Source organism: Cavia porcellus, unplaced genomic scaffold, assembly GCF_034190915.1.
Source record: "Cavia porcellus strain 051 isolate PalLab524CR breed Dunkin Hartley unplaced genomic scaffold, mCavPor4.1 scaffold_10, whole genome shotgun sequence".
In the NCBI taxonomy this organism is placed as follows: Eukaryota; Metazoa; Chordata; class Mammalia; order Rodentia; family Caviidae; genus Cavia; species Cavia porcellus.
The window spans coordinates 67,274,879-67,295,050 of NW_026947493.1; the positions used below are offsets into that span (position 1 = coordinate 67,274,879).

At 35.6% G+C, this 20,172-nt stretch overlaps 2 protein-coding genes across 3 annotated transcripts in view; one reads left to right on the forward strand and one right to left on the reverse strand.

The window, feature by feature from the left end:
* Positions 1–20,172, reverse strand: part of Rbm12b (RNA binding motif protein 12B) — a 62,157-nt gene that overhangs the window by 32,548 nt on the left and 9,437 nt on the right. The window lies entirely within an intron of this gene.
* On the forward strand, positions 248–19,301 carry Cibar1 (CBY1 interacting BAR domain containing 1). 2 transcript variants are annotated; one of them, XM_063257552.1, is made up of 8 exons: positions 248–444; positions 1,238–1,472; positions 3,593–3,661; positions 4,293–4,388; positions 7,613–7,717; positions 12,414–12,527; positions 17,053–17,172; positions 18,390–19,301. In XM_063257552.1, exons 2-8 carry the CDS (start codon positions 1,380–1,382, stop codon positions 18,471–18,473), a joined length of 681 nt encoding a protein of 226 aa, XP_063113622.1. In that variant the 5' UTR covers positions 248–444; positions 1,238–1,379; the 3' UTR covers positions 18,474–19,301. The 2 variants fall into 2 exon arrangements, with proteins under 2 accessions (XP_063113622.1, XP_063113621.1); XM_063257551.1 differs by lacking the exon at positions 248–444 and adding an exon at positions 609–765.

Below are 20,172 nucleotides of genomic sequence, written 5' to 3' on the forward strand. Positions count from 1 at the left end.
GTTTCCTTTACCAAAAAGAACCCAAGGATGTAGAGCAAAATCAACAGTATGCTCCAAGAGAAAGATACCTAGACTGCCTGAGTGAGACCCAGAAAGCTTGACTTTAGACCGGGTTTACACGGAAGAGCAGCTCTTAAAGATTCCAAGGGGTGCAAAAGCGCACGTGTTCAGAGGAAACTCTGGGGTCCTTGTCTCCTCTGTGCATGGACACATTTGAAGGGTGTCCTTGTATATTATTCCCCGGCTCTGACTCAATCTTTTCCACCAAGGAGGAGCTAAACATCTGCCCACGTCTCCAGATTCCACATCGCGAAGCACGCAGACAGGCGAGCCAGCCGACAAGCAGAGGCGGCGCCCGGGCTCCCCGTCCCCCTCCCGGTCGCCGCGACCCAGCTTTTCCTCCTCTGCTCGCAGGGGCCTGGCAGGCCGGAGACCAGTGCGCCGGTACGGGCAGCTCTCCTGCAGGACTACAGGCCCCGGCTCCCGCCCTCCTCGCAGGCGGGCCCACGCCGCAGCCCCTCGCGGTCCCTCCCCACGACGCCCTGGTCGCACCCCGGCTGCCTCCCTCCCGCTTGGGGCCTGGACCTCCGGGCCGCGCGCCACGTTCCCATGGAAACGCCGGGCTGGCGCGGCGGCGCGCGCGGGGCGGGCTCTCGGGTGTGCGCGGTGGCTCGCGCCCAGTGCGCGCCGGGCGCCTCGGAGCCCTAGTCGTTGGGCTCCAGGCCGTTTGCGAAGCAAGATGTTGCGACGCACCCTGGAAAGCCGGTAACACGGAGGGCCTAACTGCCCAGGGCCGCATCTACGCGGGAGCTGGCGTGGGGGAAGGGTGCCCTCTGGGTGAGGGCCGGGGTTTCGCGCCCAGGTCGACCGCGGGCTAGAGGCGGCATGGTCCCCACAGCGCTCCGGGCCCATCTCCTTGCTGCGGGGAACCAAAGGCCGCAAGTGCTCGCGTCCCTGGGCCACCATCCGCTTCTCGCAGCTGCAATCAGGCCTGCGGTGCAGAAGCCTGGCAGGCTACTGGCGTCCGTGCCGGTCCCATCGCGGCCCTACGCGGTCCAGGCCGGAGGCCAGGCCCCGATGGGATCCGAGGACGGTCGGCCCTGGGGATGGTGGCACCGTTGTCGGGGGTGGGCTTTGAGAAGTGCAGGGCTCTGACAGTGTTTGCATTATCAAATTAACGTGAAGCCGTCTCATTTTTAACGAGAGTCTTTCGCGCTCTGTCACCTTTTTTCTCCAGGGACGCCCAAACCAGACACCTGCAAGATGCTGTCACAAATGTGGAGAAGCATTTTGGGGAGTTGTGCCAAATCTTTGCTGCTTATGTGCGGAAAACTGCCAGACTGCGAGACAAAGCAGACCTCCTGGTGAACGAAATCCACATGTACGCCTCTACGGAGACCCCAAATTTAAAGCAAGGCCTGAAAAACTTTGCTGATGAGTTTGCCAAACTTCAGGATTATCGACAAGCACAGGTATGGGGTGAGGTCACAGCGACATTGTTAAGAATGACCCAGGAGGGGCTGGGGATTTAGCTCAGCGGCATAAGCACCTGCCTTGCAAGCAGGCGGTCCTGAGTTCGATCCCCGGTACGGGCAAAAAAAAAAAGACCCAGGAAGTAGAGGATTATGGTTTCATGGAAGTTTTCACTGTAATCTATCACACAGCGGTGGCAACACACATTGATGATAAACATAATTTTCATGTTTGCATCACCATGTGAGCCCATTAAAGGAACGTTTTCTGTATCTTGCTATTTTCAAATAAAACTTCAGGGTGTCTGTGGTATCATGAATTTACCCACTTCGTTTGCCAACTTTAGTGAAAAGGTGGGTCAGTGTTCAGGTTACTTCATCTATGTATAGGTTACTCCATCTTAATTATTACTAGTGATGGAAAACGATGAGGACGGCAATAGGAAAATACATGTTAATAAATGGCCAAGATGTGGATGCTTCCCTGCTCTAGAAAGCTGACCAATAGGAAAGCGATGATTTATATCATACAGTAGTGGAACTTTGTTAAGGCTGCCTTTTGCTTTTTGTTTTCAGTGGTCGAAGTACTTGTTTTTGTAATTGCTTTCCTTCTAAAAGGCCGTTGTTTCCTTTAATATTTCATAAGCACTTGCACTATTTTCTGTTTCAAGACAGAGGTTAGCTTGTCTGAGACTGCCCATCAGGACTCCACTGTTTTTGTACATTTCTCATCAGTACGCTCATCTCTGATTGGCTCTTTTTACAGCTTAAAACAGAAATTTTGATTATCAAAAGAAAGCGGACAATAACCACCTTTGAAACCATCATTGTTATGCATATAAAACATCTGAGTAGTAACCACATTTAGATACCTTTTGGAAAAATGCCGAGCTCTTGTACATTTTGTGATAAATTCTCAGTTATACACAGCACTTGGGTATGGTATGTTTCAAAACTAATTTATATTCAGATACTTCTGAAATCCTATTTTAGCCAGTAATTTTCCCTTTTTAGAAAACGTGTATGTTTAACAAAAGCAAAGTGAATTGATTTACATTTGTTCTCCTTTTATTTCCTTTGCTTACCAAATGGTGGAGATGCTAATGAACAATGACAAAAGGTAGGCAACAGGAAGAACCCAGGGGGGGCGTCCTGAATAACCCTTACACCAGTCAGTGTCTGGATTATTAGCAATGCTATAGAATAACCTATCCTGAATATTTATATGCTCATGTGAACTTGATTTTTTTCATTTTTCTAAAGCTTTTAAAATGAAACGTTTATACATTTTTGTATAAAAATGAAATGTACTAATCAGCATATTATTAAAAGCTTTTTTCCTGCTATACATATTTTAATACATGTCATTTGTATTACCTGTCCTGATAAAATTTTAATGTCAAAGTTGTTTTTCTTACACTGTATTTATACATATTTGTTTTTAAAAACTTTTTCAGTGCTATTAGCATTTGTAAAAGCTTTTTCTCAAATTGTTTTAAAAACTGTAATAACACTGTTAACTCTTGATTAAAACTTTAACTCTACATCATAGTTTAACAGAGCAGAGATACTAAGATGATTTATCTTGTTCTCTGTCCTTGACAATTTAAATGGCTCAGGAAAAAAAAAACTGCAGTAAATATAGTAACATCTATGCTTTTTTGCTTTTGAGGGCTTTTTAAAAAATGATTTCAGTATGCTATATTTTTCAGCTTCCTTTTTCTGGAAAGTTGGACTCTTACAATTCAGAAAATTCTGTGAAGTATCCACTAAACACACTGAAATGATAGCTGTATTACAATTTGTGATGTCTTAATTGTTAAGGTAATTCAGATCATTTTGCAGCAATTTGTGCTCTGCAGAAACCCATTTTGTTATATTGTACACTGGCTGCTCATCTGCTTTTATTATTACTCAACAGGGTTTAATGTATTTTAGATTTTTGTCTTACAAAGTTCTGGTGATTATTCTTTTATTTATAAACATGTTAAAACAGTAGCATTCTAGAATAGTAATCTGTACTGTATTTCAGGTTTAAACAGAATAGGTTTTATTTCAGTGTTTAAATTTTGATATCTCTATGTTTCTTTTCAGTTATATTTTATAATAATTTTCAATAGGTTGAAAGACTTGAAGCCAAAGTGGTTGGACCTTTGAAAGCTTATGGAGCAATTGTAAAATTGAAACGGGTAAGTCAATCAATGGCAAAAAACATGAGGTTTCAGACTATCCTTTTAGTTAAAAAATACAAAGTGATGTGTTCATTTACATACTGTGAAAGATAATTTCTGATTTTTAATAATGAAATATTTTTAATGAGCTAATAAAAATGCTATTAAAATATACTGTGGCAGGATACTTTATTGGAAATTTTAAAAATATTTAATAAAGTGAAAGAATATATAGACAGAATATTTTACCAAATAGATGTATCTTTATGTATCTTTGTTTTAAAGCAGATGACACTTGTACTTTATGGATGTGCTGACGTTCTACTTTTAAAATCAATTCAGTAGAATTTGGCTGTTTTTAAGTGTTCACTGAATTTTGACAACTGCATGTCCATATAACAACTACCACAATCAAGATCATACACATTTTTATGGTTGCAGTTTTACATTGAATTATGTCATTATTTTCAGAGTATTTTAAAAACCACATGCACTGACACTTATACAAACATACATTAACTCTGCAGTACTTGTAATTCTTGTGATAATGGTACCTTGGATTAAATGAGCAGCTTTTTTTCATTCTTAAAACAATATATTTTTATTTCTTAAATCAGACACCTTTATTGACAAAAAAATACATTTGCAGGATGATCTCAAAGCAGCATTAACAGCAAGGAATCGAGAGGCTAAGCAATTAACTCAATTAGAAAGAACGCGTCAACGAAACCCATCTGATCGACATGTAATTGTATCCTTTGATTTCTGATCTGCAAAAAACATTTACTTGTAAAGTCTGCAGTAGAGAAGTAGATGTATATGGATGCTATAGAAATTCTACTTTGAAAAAGTGTAGAGAATTTTAATATAAATGCTGAAATGCATAACTTAGTTACTGCAAAACTTATAGCTGAAAGGTGAGTATACACCTATCTCAATATTTGTTTTCAACAATAGACTTCCCAAAGACAAAACAAAAAGCTTCCACTCATAAATGCAGATGTTTTCTCAAATTCAAAATTCTGAGAATTTTTTTCTCACAACATGATGGCTATGTAATTATAAAATTAAAGATCTATCACTACCCTTAATGTCAGTGCTGTCTGTCCCACTTTTGAGAAAAATAATCCTTCAATAATTCTCTCCATCCTTAAACAAACAAAACTTAGGTAAAACCATAGTTAATGATTTTCAACAAAAGACTCTCAGGACACTAAGAGTATAATTAAACCAGTCCCACGTGGACACAAAGTATCTAAACAGAAATGTCTACTGTGCATACTCACAGCTTTCTTAGAGTATACCTTGTTAAAGACTTACAAATTTAATTCATATGCTAGTTGCTAAATGCAAGCAACTGGTAGGCCTGCTGCTTTTTTCCCATTTCCTTCATGTATGTCTTCCTACTTAAGGTTATTGCTTAGCTCAGCCAGAAACCAACAGGAGTGGCACATTGGGGACTTCTGAGATTCCAGAAACTCCATTCCTGAGGGGAATCCCTTAAGCAGTTGCCTGGTCTTCCTTCCTTTGGACTAAAGATACACAAGTCCAACCTGTATTAAACAACTGGCAGCCGCAGGGCTGAGAGTGTCCACGGGAGGCCAGGACAGGTCCATGTAGGCAGTTATTGAGGTTTCCCAACTCAAACTGGAGATTTTAACAATGTATTTTTAAGTAAGCCAGACAAATGAAGAGAATGCTGAAAATTTCATGACTGATAACTAGAGATCAAGGCAGAGGCCAGGAAGTCACCAGTGTTTAAGAAGTAAGCTGGAGACCAAAATTGTTTTGTTCTTGGTGAGAGGGATACATGAAGGCAGGTGAAACAAAACATCTGGAATCTTGTAATTGATGACTGAATCAGCAGTACTGGTACTGACCTTCAAAACAAAGGTTTTTCTGACAGAAGTTCTGTCAATGCTGCTGTGAAAGTAGCCCTACAGCATAGAAAAGGTCTGTGGGTTCAAAACTGAGGGAAGTGAAACAAAAAGTTGTCACAGATTAACTAATTTGCTCAATATTATGGTATGATCTAAAACTTGTGGATTTTAACCACTTGAGACTTGAAAATACAGGGCAATCTACATATTTAAATATAAGTATAAAAATACTCTGTCACACCATTATAGTATTTTTAAGTAAGACAAACTATTAAAATTCAACTGACTCTATTCAGAAGCATGCTGAAGTTCAATATGTAAAACAAAATGAAGTCTCTGGTTGAAGAATGCCAGGGTTCTGTCTGCTGAACCCTGAAGACCTGGGATGACTTGTGAACAGCTTCCTGCAGCATGGTTTGACAAGTACCCATCTGGCTCAATCTTTTATAGTATTTGAAAAGTATACAAAAATAGAAGATGTAAATGAATATATTTTTAAGTACTTTTTAAGTTTAGTTTGAGTTTTAAGAGTATAGAATCCTGCAGGAGTGGTTTTAATTTATTGAAAAAATTGGTCTATTCTCTTTGAAATGCATTTTTTCCTTTATGAAAACTTTCAGTCACAGGTGGGTGATAGAAAGTGGTGTACCAAGAAATGGATCCTTACAGTAAACCTTTTTACTTCTTTCAGTTTATATATGTTCTTGACAAAGAGAGCAATCACTCACAATATTACATGTCCCAACTTTGCTGACAAATTCAAGTTTTTCTCATGGTTAGTTATTAGACACTTGAGCAAATATACTAACATAAAAATCAACTTTGCTAGAAATAATTTCATCAGAAAATTGGGTTATAAAATCTGTTTCTATTGTGAGAAAAGTCTTTTATGATTTCTCTTTTAAACCATTCTTACATTTTAAGAAAATATTTTAAATGTTTTGGGGGCAACTATTATCCTAAAAAAAGAGAAGCTTAAAGAGAATCCTTGATTGAATTGGAAATGTCTGCACTTAACATTACTATTGATTTGGCTGAGTTCAGGAAATACAACCACAGTAACCTAAGAAACAGTTTTTGTATCTTTATTTAATGTGGCAGGTGCCACCATATTAACTGCACAACACAGATTTAGATAGTTTGAGTACATGTCAACGTGTGTGAAGCAAAACATTAAACTTGCCATCTAATTTACTACTAGTGTATACATACTTTTATAGAAGCACAAGCCAACAAACAGTATATTTCTAGTTCATAAAAATCTACAAGTAAAAGTCCCATGCTGAAATAATTTTAAAAACTCCAACTGATGACTATTCTAAAATTAGACATAGTTCATGAATTTGGAAAACTGTTAAAACCAAAGTTGTAGCAGATTTAAATTACTGTACATCCTTGATAACCTCAAGTGCTATACTTCAGTGTTGTGATAAATTTTGAAAATGACTTTTCAGTGCTAGAAATTGTCATGGCAATTGTGTTTTCTATTGTGAACTCTCTGAGTCCTTTCCAAAGACTACTTCATTTGACCCATAAAATAATCTTTTTTTTTTTTTCTTTTTTGAGACAGGGTCTCTCTATGCAGTTCAGGCTGACCTTGAGCTTACTTTGTAGCCTAGGCTAGTCTTGAACTCACAACAATCTTCCTGCCTCAGCCTCTCAAGTGCTGAAATTACACCACCACACCCAGCTCATAAAAGAATCTTGTATTTTACAGACTGACAATGCTTAAGAGAACTGGAGATATTTGTTAATTATAAATATTATTCCCTTTGGGGGAAGAAAAAAAGGGTAATATGATAAATGGCATAGGCATTAAAACAGAAGGAAGCAATAGAAACAGGTGATGATAAAATGGTTTTATAGAAAGATTTTTGAGTTCATGAACCATGTCACTTAAGGGATTTAAAATTAGTGATTCTGCATGACTTAACAGAGATCATTTTATTATATGTGGTAAATTATAATACTGAATAATTTACACTGTTATGCCCAAAAAGCAAACACTGAAATGGTAATATTTCCCAATAGTTCAACTAAATGGATCCTGATGTAATTTTTGTATTTCTGATTGGGGAATATTTTATAGGCAGAAGCCGAATTACACATAGCTTCAACAGATGTTACCCGAACAACTCGTCATCTGGAGGAAACTATTGACAATTTTGAAAAGCAGAAAATAAAGGATATCAAGGTAATTAAATTAGTTAGGTTTGAAAAATGTTTTCTAACCTTATTTCTATTTAAATTTGTGAAAAACCAAAATTACTGATTTTTTGTAACCCCATAGTTCGTATGAAAAGATATCCTGGATCAAAATATATTAAATGTCAACAGTAAAGATATCATAGATCAAAATATTTCAAATGTTTAAAGTGGTAAATAAAGGGGCTACATTGTCAGCCAAAGGCTAAATACTGTTTGATCAGGGGGAATTAATATTCCTTGTATTTTCATGAATCAGGTATTGTATTTTTATGTATCATCATAACAATCACAAGAATGAGGTAATTATTAAGAAACAGATACAATATAATTTACCCAGGGTACCACTGCCAGAAATATGTTTTTTAAAAATCTGTTTTACTTATCATTAATATCTATAGCACAAAACTTTCTAACAGCTATTTATAAGAGCCAACTATATAAATTAAATCCATTACTATAGCTACTAATTGCATTACTTTAACACATCAATAGATGATCTGAAACATTTCTGAGAATCATGGAATTCAGTAGGTCCTCAGTGTCTTTTTATTAAGGTACCTTAGAAAGACCTGAATAATCGTTTGCCAACTTTTGAAAATGCATCTAGGAATGTCTTTTTTAGCTCACTGAAAATTTTCCTGTAATAAACTTTAAAAGTAGGTTTTTACTGTTATTTTGCTACTACTAACAAAGAATACTTTATGACTTCATGAGCTATATTCTTATCAATGAGTATTATGTGCCCCTTGGTTGTATAATCCATCTCTGAGATCCATGAAATATTAATTTGCATCTTTTAATGTCCTATGGTAGTTTCAAAGAATTTTATAACGTCAGCCTCCCAATTAAGTCACCAGCTCTGCAATCTGTTGTGTAACTGCAGAGTGCAATTCACAGATGAGCATCTAAAGAGATTGCCTTGAAACAAATGCCATTACCAAGCTAGGAGGAGCAAAGAAGGGCAAGGAGTTGTACAATGGCTCACTTCCTCTTTCTTGAGTGCTAAAGGAAGAAGGGTTTTTAAATAATTAACTTTAAGCTGAAAATTGAGAATGGAGACTTGAGAGGATTGGCCTGATGTTACTGCCATCACTGAGGGCTTCCTTAGTAATAGGAATCCCATTCCTTGCTCCACCACTGTTTTTGTGCCTAAAAACTGTTTTAATCAGATTCATCACTACCCTGATCTTTAGAATCACTGTTGTGTTCCACATGTGTTGGCTACTTTTACAAGCATTATCAATTCCCTGAACTCAGCAAGTACAAAAATGGGACAGAAAGGGTGAATGCAGAATTCGCAGCTACAACTGCTATACCAGAGACTTCCTGCAATAGATGGAGGGACTGGGGGAATGCAGAGAGCTTCCAAACTTTCCTTTGTCTGGGAGTATCATGTCCCTAAGCCATCTGACAGTTGTATGGGGTGCAGAACAGACGGAAAAAAACCTTCGCCTTTAAAAATCTGAAATACAATTTGAAATATACAACTCTGTGGTTTCCAGTGTACTCAGGTACATGCAAACATCATCAACAGTAGAACATCTTCATCACCTTAGTCTTGTACACTTTAGCTTTTACCTGGCTTAGACCCAAACTGCAGGCCTTTGTTTCTATGAACTGGACTTCACTTCATACAAAAGGAATCATACGTGGTCATTTGTAACTAGCTTCTTTCACTAGATTTTAAAAGCTTATCTACATTGTAGATCAATACCCATTAGCATTATTATCTGGACTTTTTGTTTATCCACTCATCAGTAACAGAGATTTGAGTTGTTCCCATGTTTTGGCTGTTAAAAAGTAATGCTGATGTAAACAGATTTAAGTTTTTGTATGGACAAGTATTTTCATTTTTCTTGCAAATATACTTAGAATTGCTGGATCATTTGATGGCTGTATTTAATCGTTTGAGGAATTACCAAACTGTTCCATAGCCAATGCACCACTGTACATGCTTTCTGAGTGTAATGAGGCTCTAACTTCTCTGCATTTTCAATACTTCCTAGTCAAACAGAATTCTTAATTGTTCCCAAACTAATGGGTACCAGGTAGTATCTCACTGTGGTTCTGATTTGCAATGTCTTATGCTTTTAGGTCATTCATATATTTCCCTTAAAGAAATTGCTATTCAGATCCTTAGTCCCTACTTTGAGTTGCTTGAGTGGAAAGATACACATACACATCTGCACACACAATCCCTTACACGGTAAAAGTCCCTTATTAATGATTTGCAGTTTTCTCCCATTCTGTAGGTTGGCATATTTTTTGATGTCATGTGAAGCACAAGTTTTTGGATGAAGTCAAATTTCTTTTCTTCTGCTATCTCTGCTTTAATACCAGCTAGGAAACCACTGCCAAATATGAAGTCATAATTCACTTCTTCCTCATAGTTTTATAATTTTAGGTCTTATTAGCCTTTGACCCATTTAAATTTTGCTTTGTAGTGTAAGCTGAAGGTTAAATTCATTCTTTTTCTTAAACTGTTCCACACCATTTGTTGAAAGGACGACCGAATGGGCTTAGCACCTTTGTTGAAAATCAGCTGACATGTTTTGTTTGTGGTCCTATGATGTATGCTCTTTCATTGATGTATCTTATGCAGTAGCACACTGCCTTGTTGCTATTAGAGCAAGTTTTAACATTGGGTTGTGTGAGTCCTCCTGTATTCTTTTTTAGATTAATCTAGCCATGTCTGTTGCAATTCTACATTAATTTTAGGATCAGCTTCTCAGTGTCTGTAAGTCAACGGCAACTCTGGTACATCTGTCTGAAGATTAATTCTCCTCATCCATGACTATGGGATGTTTATTTAAATTTTCTATTTCTTTACAAAATATTTGTAGTTTTCAGTATGTGAAGTAGCTGGTACAAGCAAGAAACAAATTTCAATGGTTTCATTTTTCCTTATTGATACAGTGTCACAATTTTAAAATAAAATTATATGGAAAAAATATACAAATATCACCACCATTAAAACAATGTTACGGGGCTGGGGATTTAGCTCAGTGGCATAAGCCCTGCCTTGCCAGCAGGCAGTCCTGAGTTCCATCCCCGGTACCGATAAAAAGGAAAAAGACAAAAAAAAAAAAAAAAAACAATGTTACCATTTTGGTTTACATCTCTTCAGACTTTTTCCAATGCACATATGTAAGATATATGGTAACAATAATGACAGAAATCTCAAGTACTAAGTTCCAGATACTATTTTAGGATTTTATGTAGCTAAATTCATTTACTACAGTATCTATGTGAAAAAGGCACTATTATACCCCAATGCAATTTTAAATAAATACAATACTATATGTAGCATCTTTTAGAAATTTAATATATCATGAATATATTCACATTAAAAAAAGATCCAGTCATCTTTTTTGGTTATCTTCACAGCATTTTACAATATGGATATTAGTGGGCATCTAGACTGTCTTTGCAATTGTAGATACCATGCTATCACTAAACATCCTTAAACACTGCCCTTTGTGCTTGACCAATTATCATTTGGGATCAGCTGCCGGAAGAAGTGGAGTTCCTGCTTCAAAGAACATAGATATTTTCAAATGCAATACTATTATTAAGATTTTTGTCTTTCGTATCTTGCATGAGCACAAGTACAGCAATGACTGGTAATATTTTTAATAGCTAATTTGATAAGTAACAAATAAGTATCTCATTATTATTGCTGAGGCCTTGAATCTTCATATGATACAACTTATTTCTTTAGCCAATGTTTCTATTGAACATTTGCATTCTTCTTAATTTGTAATTGTAAATATATTTTATCATTTTACTGCTTATGGTATTTTTGTTACCTTAAAATTTTTTGTTCCCAAGTCTATTAGTTTCTACCTTGTTGTCCTGCTTAAAAAGATTTTTTTATCTCCAAAACATATGCTTATGTTTTTGCACAGTCTTTGTGTGATTTTTTAAAAACATACTGTAAGCATGTAAATTTTTTAATCTGATGAATTTTGCATACAAGGTAAAAACAACCTTATTGTTTTCAAATCTACTTACATCCTTTATTTAATAGCTTCTACTCTGGAAAGCTGTCATTTCCTCTTACTCATTCCTATAACCTCTTTTAAGTATTTTGCTTGCCAGTCAACCATCTGCAGGTATTAATATTAGTGGAGAAAAAACATGTTCTCATTTGGCTGTTTTACTTCTTAAGCACTAAAAGCAAGTGGTTCATCCCTGACTGCCAGTTGGGCTAATTTTCCCTCTAGCAGTTTCTACACTCCTGAAGGACACAACTCCAAAACCCTGTCACAGCAGAATGCTGTTTAATAGTATTGCAGGGCCCTCTGTGACCTATCTAAATCAACAGTAAGTAATCACTATTGGTCAGTTACGTATTTCTCATCCCAGAGTCCACTCTTCTCTAATATCAGACCTAATTACTAAAACACCAGCTTCCTGTAACTGGAATACATGTGGTATTTGAGGGCACAATAAACATTTTAGATTTCTTTATTGTTAGTGTCAGTTACCAGGTATAAACAGAACTAAGATAAAAGGAGGTGAATGGTGATGATATAGGAAATACTCTGTGTATTTTAACATTCTGCTGCAAAAGATATTGTAGAAAACAGATACTTTAGTATTTCACAAAATGCTTATAGTGGGGAATAAACTTACTAAATTTATAAAAGAATTTAAATGTCTATTCAAATCTTTTTTAGAATATATTTTCAGAATTTATCACAATCGAAATGTTATTTCATGGCAAAGCGTTAGAGGTCTACACTGCAGCTTACCAAAATATACAAAAGATTGATGAGGATGAAGATTTAGAGGTAAGATTGTCTATCGAAGCATCATTCTGTTAATTAATGTGAAAACACATGAGAGCATTAATACAAGTAAAAACATCTTTGACATTATAGTGCTTTGTTATTGTGCAATCCTAAATACCTGAACTTTTGTAATTTTTTTCCAGTATTTTCTTTTAAAATTTCAAATTAATCATAAGTCCCAAGAGCTAATTATTTATAGCTAGAAAAATATAATCTACACAAAGCCATTGCATAAAAAAAAAAAAGTATCATTTTGACTGAGTGATATAACCCCACTAAGGTGAGTTAAAAATAATGTTTATTGACTTAAACAACCAAAGCTTCACATGAATTTTCTTAATCCTCACAGGAACCTGTCACAGCAGCACCTACCCTCAAAGGTTCCTGCTGATGCTCTTTGAGAAAAGTAAAAGGCTTAGAGGCTTTAAATGTCTTAGCTGTGACCACTTAGCTAGTAAATACCAGGATTCCAACTGGTTTTGTAACCTGATTGTTATAAAATAGTTTATGCAGGCTTGCTTTGTAGGTAGAATAGGTTTGTAGGTTGGGTTTCTTGTAGATTAAATGCAAGTAAACAGGTTTATGTAGTTTTAGTTAAATGCAAATGTAGGATTATGCAGGCTTGCATTGTGCTAAATTTAAGAGAAGTTAATGCAATTAAGTATCAAAGCCTGGTTTTCAGTAAACCCATCGGAGGTTAATGTCCTACCTTCTTAATCTTCCAAAAGAAAAAAAGATACATGAGTATTTTTGATAAAACAGATAAAATATTTTGTTCATATATTATCTCTAATGTAAAAGTGCAAAAAAAGTTAAAACTCCCAAGTTACAATCAGAATTCTGTGTTAATAAATTTGAGCATGGTGGTGCATGCCTGTAATACTGTACTAGCACTGCAGAAGGCTGAGGCAGAACTGCAAGGGTGATCCTAGGCTAGTCAACTTAGGACGACCTTATTTAAAAGGGAAAAAACAAAAAAGCTAGCTGGATATTTAGTTCAAAGGCCTTGGGTTAAACCCCAGCACTGCACCAAAAATTTAAAAATAAAAATAAAAAAAGATTTTGGGAGTATCTACCACTTGAGTTTTGAAGCCTTCTCCCAATAGACTGCTGCTTCTATCGATAAAGAAATTCTCTGAGCCTTTTTGTCCCAGGGCTCCCCTAGTTCCCTGGAAATGAGAGCTGGAATTTAGCCTAACTAAAACGACGAAAAAGTAATGTCTCAGTACATGTATGTTTTCAATGCCAAATTGTGGTTTGTCAGTCATACATATATATTTTGTCAACAGATGACTGTCACCTTCAAACACTAAAAGCTAAGGTTCTTAATTTTCACTCCTTTTCATATTGTTTAAAAACAGATTATCAAGCTTTTACTTGCCATTTGTAAAATAAATAGCAAATGTTCAGTAACTATTTTGGGCTAATCTACACATTTTAACCATGGTACTGATCAACTTTAATAAAAGTGCTTATGGTCCTCATGTCTAGGATGAGAAAACTGAAGGATACTCAAGAAGTATCTCAAAGGTCTCACAGCTATAGCAGAGCTCAGTTACCTGACTACAATGCTGGTTTCAATCCTTTCTCCATGAGACTAGTAATATTTCTAGGTGAGTGACTTGGCAGGTTCAAAAGTGATCCCCACTCGTCCTACAAACCTGGAGCCTCCTTTACAAGTATTTTTAGTTTCATTCCCTGATAGGTCCTTTGTTAACTGCTACTAAAATTCCTTCAAGCCTTTTGGTCCATAAGATTCTTCTCGTCCAAAGGCCTTAGGTGCCCTTTTTGTCACACCACTACTTTCGTAACTTCTCTTACCATCTGTCTTAATCAGTGACGTAGGTATTTCGCTGGAGGTTAACATCCATGAAAAACTAAAGGTCTCAGGGCTTATGAGGTATATAGTTTTGACATCAAATTCCTATCTGACATTTAAAAAAATATGGTATATCTATGTAAGTTTTATAGCATCAGGCCCATTTTTTTTTAAAACAATTAAGAAGCTTAAAACAATAAGGATGCCTGGCAAATACTTTCAGGCACAGAGCATACTTTTGTGCACAAAAAAAGCAATGTATTTTGTATTTTAAACAAAGTGCAGGGCACAAGCACTTTTCCAGTGAACCACAGGCAACTGAGGAGAGCAGAGCAGAATAGAGTGGTGCAACCAAGAGAAATAAAATTATTTCCAGTAGGTCTCAAGAGGAAATATTCTCTGAGTAAAGAGTCTTTAGAAACAAGTGGAAAAATTTTCAGAGTGAGAACTAATTTGCTATCCTTTCTGTAGTCCATGCTTTATGAGAACCACTGTTACATATTCCAGCAACAGCCAACTTTTTGCAAGGCATTCTAGTTATATTACAAACCATCTTACCTTATTTGTTCTTCACATAAAAAGTATTGTCAGGCCCATTTTCCCCTTCAAAAATCACTTCTGTGCAACCATTTCAGAGAATATTCAGATCTTGACATTCACTCCTAGGAGAGATCTTGAATTATGTTGGAAAAATGTATTATTGCCAATAAAGTAATATTTCTGTAAATCAATTTTGCAGTGAGGTTAATTTTATTAAGTATTTAACTTTTTTATCTAAAGAGTGATACTATTCTCTTATTTCACATGTACTAGAAAATTTTTTAAAATTTGAAATGACAATATATCCATTCAAAATACAAGTTGATTCATGAGCCTGGTATGATTATATAGTTCCTGGACGCCACTGTATTGTCTAGTGTCTAAATAGGACTTGGTTCTCGGTTCTTGGCAACCTACTGACTTTATCATTGGATTGTCTCAAAACTCAAGTCCCACCTTCTGTATGTTCCCTTAGTGTCCTGCAGGTCTCTAAGATTCAAACCAATGTGTAGGACTTTATCCCCACCCCCACCCCCACAATAGGTAGACTGTTCATGTTAACATTCTTTTGGACAAAAGTGAATTAACACCTTCTGCTGGGAAGAATTGCAATGATAAAACAGGGCTTCTTGCATTAGAGGAAACTAAGACTAGTTGCATAAGCACGTATTTCATTAAAAAGTAGTGTAACAACTATCCTTGAGGGTAAGAACAGTAGGAACTACTGGCTATACAACAGGGAAAACAAAAGATGGCATTTGACTTGGTTCTCAAAGGATCAGTAAGTTTGTTGGGACCCCAGGTTGAGGAACCAGCACTGGTACTGTTCAGCATATAAGGTAGAAGAGTGGTAGGTAAGTCTGAGTCTTAGGCATTGGTTGTTTCCTAAACCATCTGAACTCTGATAACCACAAAGTTTTATTTTTGTTTTAACAGAGAAACATTTTGTTCTTTAGTAAGCTATAAAGAAAAGGCTAGGTGTGGTAGCACATGCCTGTAATCCCAGCACTCAGGAGGCTGGGGCAGGGGGATCACTGTGAGTTCCAGGCCAGCCTGAACTACATACTGAACCCTGTCTCAAAAAGGCAAGACAAGTATGTAGTCAGTAAATTAAAACAAGTATCTCAGGTCGTGAACTTTTGGGGAAGATGTGCATGGTTATAGCTTTGGGTAAGACATAAAATAATCTCTTGCTGCATACCATACTCTTCAACCAACCAATACTCTGTATTCTCGAAGAGTACGTATTAAATACTGTAGATAAAAATCTTTCTGGAAAATAGTTTTTTTGTTTAAGTGTACTAAGAGAAACCCTAAAAAATATTTCAGGTATAAACAGTAGAAACAGAGATACAAAGATGTAGGCCAGTCAGCAATGGGACAGTTTAGTGATAGCATAAGAAAAAGAGGTTTAGAGGCCTGGGATGTAGCACAGTGGCAAAGCACCTGCCTGGCAAGCACAGTTTTTTTTTTGTTTGTTTGTTTGTTTTTGTCTTTTTCCTTTTAATTGGTACCAGGGATCGAACTCACGACTGCCTGCTTACAAGGCAGGCGCTTATGCCGCTGAGCTAAACCGCCCCCCCCCCCAGCTTGATTTCTGATCCATGTTTGGGGAAGATAAACACAAGATTTTGTTGATTTTGGCAAGAGCAATTTTAGTGCAACATAGCCCAGTTGTAGTTTGTTGAGAAATGCATGAATTAAAATATCTGGAATTTTAAAAGAAATTACACTTTTGGAATAATTTACTGTGAGCTTTTCTAGTAGAGCGAACTGGTGGAAAATCGAAGTTTTTGTTTGATGCACACAGGGAAGGTCTAGAATGATGCTTGCATTTTTTTGAAGTGATAGGATGGAAGAGAGAAGTTCAAATAAACACAAGCCTAATAACCTTTATTAGTCAAAATGTAAGGGAAAATATAAAAGATAGAAATAGACTTTAGAGACTTTTTTATCAAGGGAACTGGCACAAAGCATAATGAAGTTATGAATTATAGCAGCTCAAATTTACTCTTAGGTGATTTTCCATCTCTAAATTCTCCGACTTACAGTAACTGGAATTTTGTCCTTTTAGAGGGAAGGTTTACTTAAAAATTTTAACCAACAGTTTCTTTTGGCTATACAGATTTACTATCTACCTTATAATGTTCTTTTATTTTGCAATAGGTTTTCCGAAATTCTCTGTATCCACCAGATTATCCGTCGCGTTTAGATATTGTAAAAGCAAATTCAAAGTCACCTCTTCAGAGATCACTGTCAGCTAAGGGTATATCTGGAACAGGACAGGTAAGCTAAAAACGTAACTTAGGAATCTGAGCTGCTACTTTTGGAATTGTTCAGTACAGTTCAAATGTTTGCTTTCAGTCATAGGATCTCATAACTTACACTTGTTAGGTCTTCTTTCTCTTCTGAAAAATGATTGGAAGTTGATGCCATAATCACCTACTACTACTTTAAGCAAAACACTTGAAAGCAGTAGAAGACAAAATGCTAATGTAACATTACTATCTTAAAATAATATATTTTAAAAAATCATTTATATTATAGTCATGGGTCCAGGAGTACAGCTTTTTCTTTAATCTTCTCATTTCTTCTATAGCCTAAGGCAGGCTAAAATGCAGCATGCCAAACTCTAACCCAGACCTTTTCATATCTAGCCTTCAGAATTTAAAAATCATCAAAATATAATTTTTAAGTTCTTATAATTTTTAAGTTCTGATTCTCTTGTATTCATTTAAGTGCCACAAATTTAGTATTACAATACATACAAAATTTAACTGTTTAGAACTAAATACTACCTAAATTAGCTAACATTTGCATACCATTTTAGAATAAATTACATAGGTTTTTTCAACTTGTTGAATTGGGACCAGGGCCCTGGGGGACGTGAATGTGCTGTCCTGTATAGCACTGAGCAGCATCCCTAGCTTCTACAAACACACACACACAAACCCAACTATGACAACCACCAGGATTTCCAGACATTATCAAATGTCTCCTTAAGAGTATACCTTACAAAGAGTTGTATCCTTAAGTTTTAAGCAAAATGCCCCAAATACATAGGACAGAGCTGGTGGAATTGATTTTAACTCATTCCACTTAAAGACTACTTTTATGTCAGTATTTCTGTCCTATGGCTTAGCTGAAATATGTTCCATTTTTGCCAGTCATCAAACACTGTCTTTGCAACCAAAAAAATTAATTTTTAATATTCATGATATACTGAGACCATTATTTTGTTACTGAAGTTTTAGCACCTAGCTAACTGGAATCACATAGTTAATTTTACCACATAGTTAATTTTACATGTATGATAAATGAATGCAAAAGTTTGCAACCTTAAAATAATTATCCTTAGGGAATTTTCATTATTACAGATTACATATGGACATTTTTCTCTGATCTGCCTTTTCCTATAAAGATACAAAAAGAAGATACCAAGCATGTAAAAATATTTTTAAGTTAGTATTTTTTATTTTTAAAAATGTATAAATTTTTAACAGGTATCTACCTGTCGATTAAGAAAGGATCAACATGCAGAAGATGATGATGATGAAGAGGTAGACTTTACAGAAGAAGAAAATTAATTTTAAGTTAATTTTCACATGTCATTTAATTCTACTCACTTGATAAACAAAAAATGAAATCCTACCATAAACATAAAAATAAATTCATGCTGACAAAAAATTAAGGTTATAAAAAATAATTTCAATATCTTCTCTAATGGTATATGTTTTTTTATGTAAGTTCCATTTTTTAAGAAGATTTTATATTTTAAAGCATTTCATAATGCACTGTACTTTGTTCAGTTGCAACAATAAGGGACTAAAAATGAAAGATTTAATAATTCCTCTTAGCTTCTTCAACATTAAGACTCCATGTTTTGAACATCAGAAAAGGTCTGATTACATACAAATTTTATTCCATGAAACTTAACTTTTGTACCTTTAACTTCAGTGACTGTATTCAAATAAAGGAAATGAGGCATTATATCAGGTGTTATAAATATGAAGCTTAAATTTTAAGCTTTAAAAAAGCCACATTCAACTTGACATTGGTTTTAAAACAAAACTGCTATCATACTGTCACTATATGGTAAATTAGAAAGCTAGTAATTTGTTGGAATGTTGCCTCATTATGTTTCAAAGATAAATTATTAAAAGCTAAAAATCTGTCCAACCTATCATCTAGATATAAGAGTATATAGTTACTCTTATTCCTAATGATACAAGCCAATTTAATCAAACTTTTCAATGTATTTGCTGCTTTTGTTTCTTCTGGTGAGGAATTAATACTTCTGTGACTTCATGGATCCCACTCAAGATACAGAAAAACTGGAATTTATAGTCATTTGGGAAAACTGGAAAAAGCAATTACTGTATTCACAACAGGAAAAATAAACTTTCTAGAAAGTATTTTGACTTGTCATTCATGGTTCTGTTTTTAACAAAGTATTGCTTCCTGAGAAGAGTGCTGATAATTTTATAAAATACTCAAAACATTTTAAAACTTTAAATAAGTTGCCACTTTAAGAAACTGGTTTTTACTTTCTCAGTATTTAAACCTGGTGTTGAAGTTCAGAGGAAAACAAACCATCGTTATAGTATTTTTCTTGCTGCTTAGCAGTTGCCTCATCTGTAAGGTTAAAACAGTACCTAAAACAATCAATAGATAATCTGCAATGAAACATATTTTTCCTACCTCAAAGAAGTACCCTATTGACCAAAGAAACACTACCAATAAGAATTATTTTCATCAGTGTAAAACTTTCATTATTTAGAACAGACTTTGGGTTGACATATACTTTGTAGCCCAGGAGTTAAGATGATTATTATTATTAGCCCATAAATTAAGATTATTGGGCCAGGGATTTAGCTTAGTGGCATAAGAGCCTGCCTGGCAAGCACGAGTTTGTGAGTTTCATCCCCAGTACCAAAAAAAAAGATTATTATTATTATGTAACCATTTAAAAGATGTTATCACATTTTGAAACATGAAAACCCACTCCTTAGCTTCCCTGCTGAAAAAAACAGTTCTTATCTCAAATTTCTTATCTCAAAAATAGGAGTAAAATTAGGATTATCAACATTAAGTGATAATTCATACATTAGACCATAAAAATAAAAGTAATATCTATACACAATAAACAATATTTAAAGCAAAGGCAGAGGCAACGGGGTTACTACTTAGCAGTATCACACTTGGTACCTATTTTTAATATTCTTCATAAACTGATAAAATCCACTTGTCTTTCACTGACAGTTATCTCTTGATTATGAATTAAGC

What these genes read in the sequence shown, in the direction of transcription:
- Cibar1 (XM_063257551.1), top strand. Translation starts at nt 740, where the DNA reads ATGTTGCGACGCACCCTGGAAAGCCG. An exon ending in AGGATTATCGACAAGCACAG is followed by an intron (nt 1,473 to 3,592) that starts GTATGGGGTGAG and finishes AATTTTCAATAG; the next exon opens with GTTGAAAGACTTGAAGCCAA. An exon ending in GTATATCTGGAACAGGACAG is followed by an intron (nt 17,173 to 18,389) that starts GTAAGCTAAAAA and finishes AATTTTTAACAG; the next exon opens with GTATCTACCTGTCGATTAAG.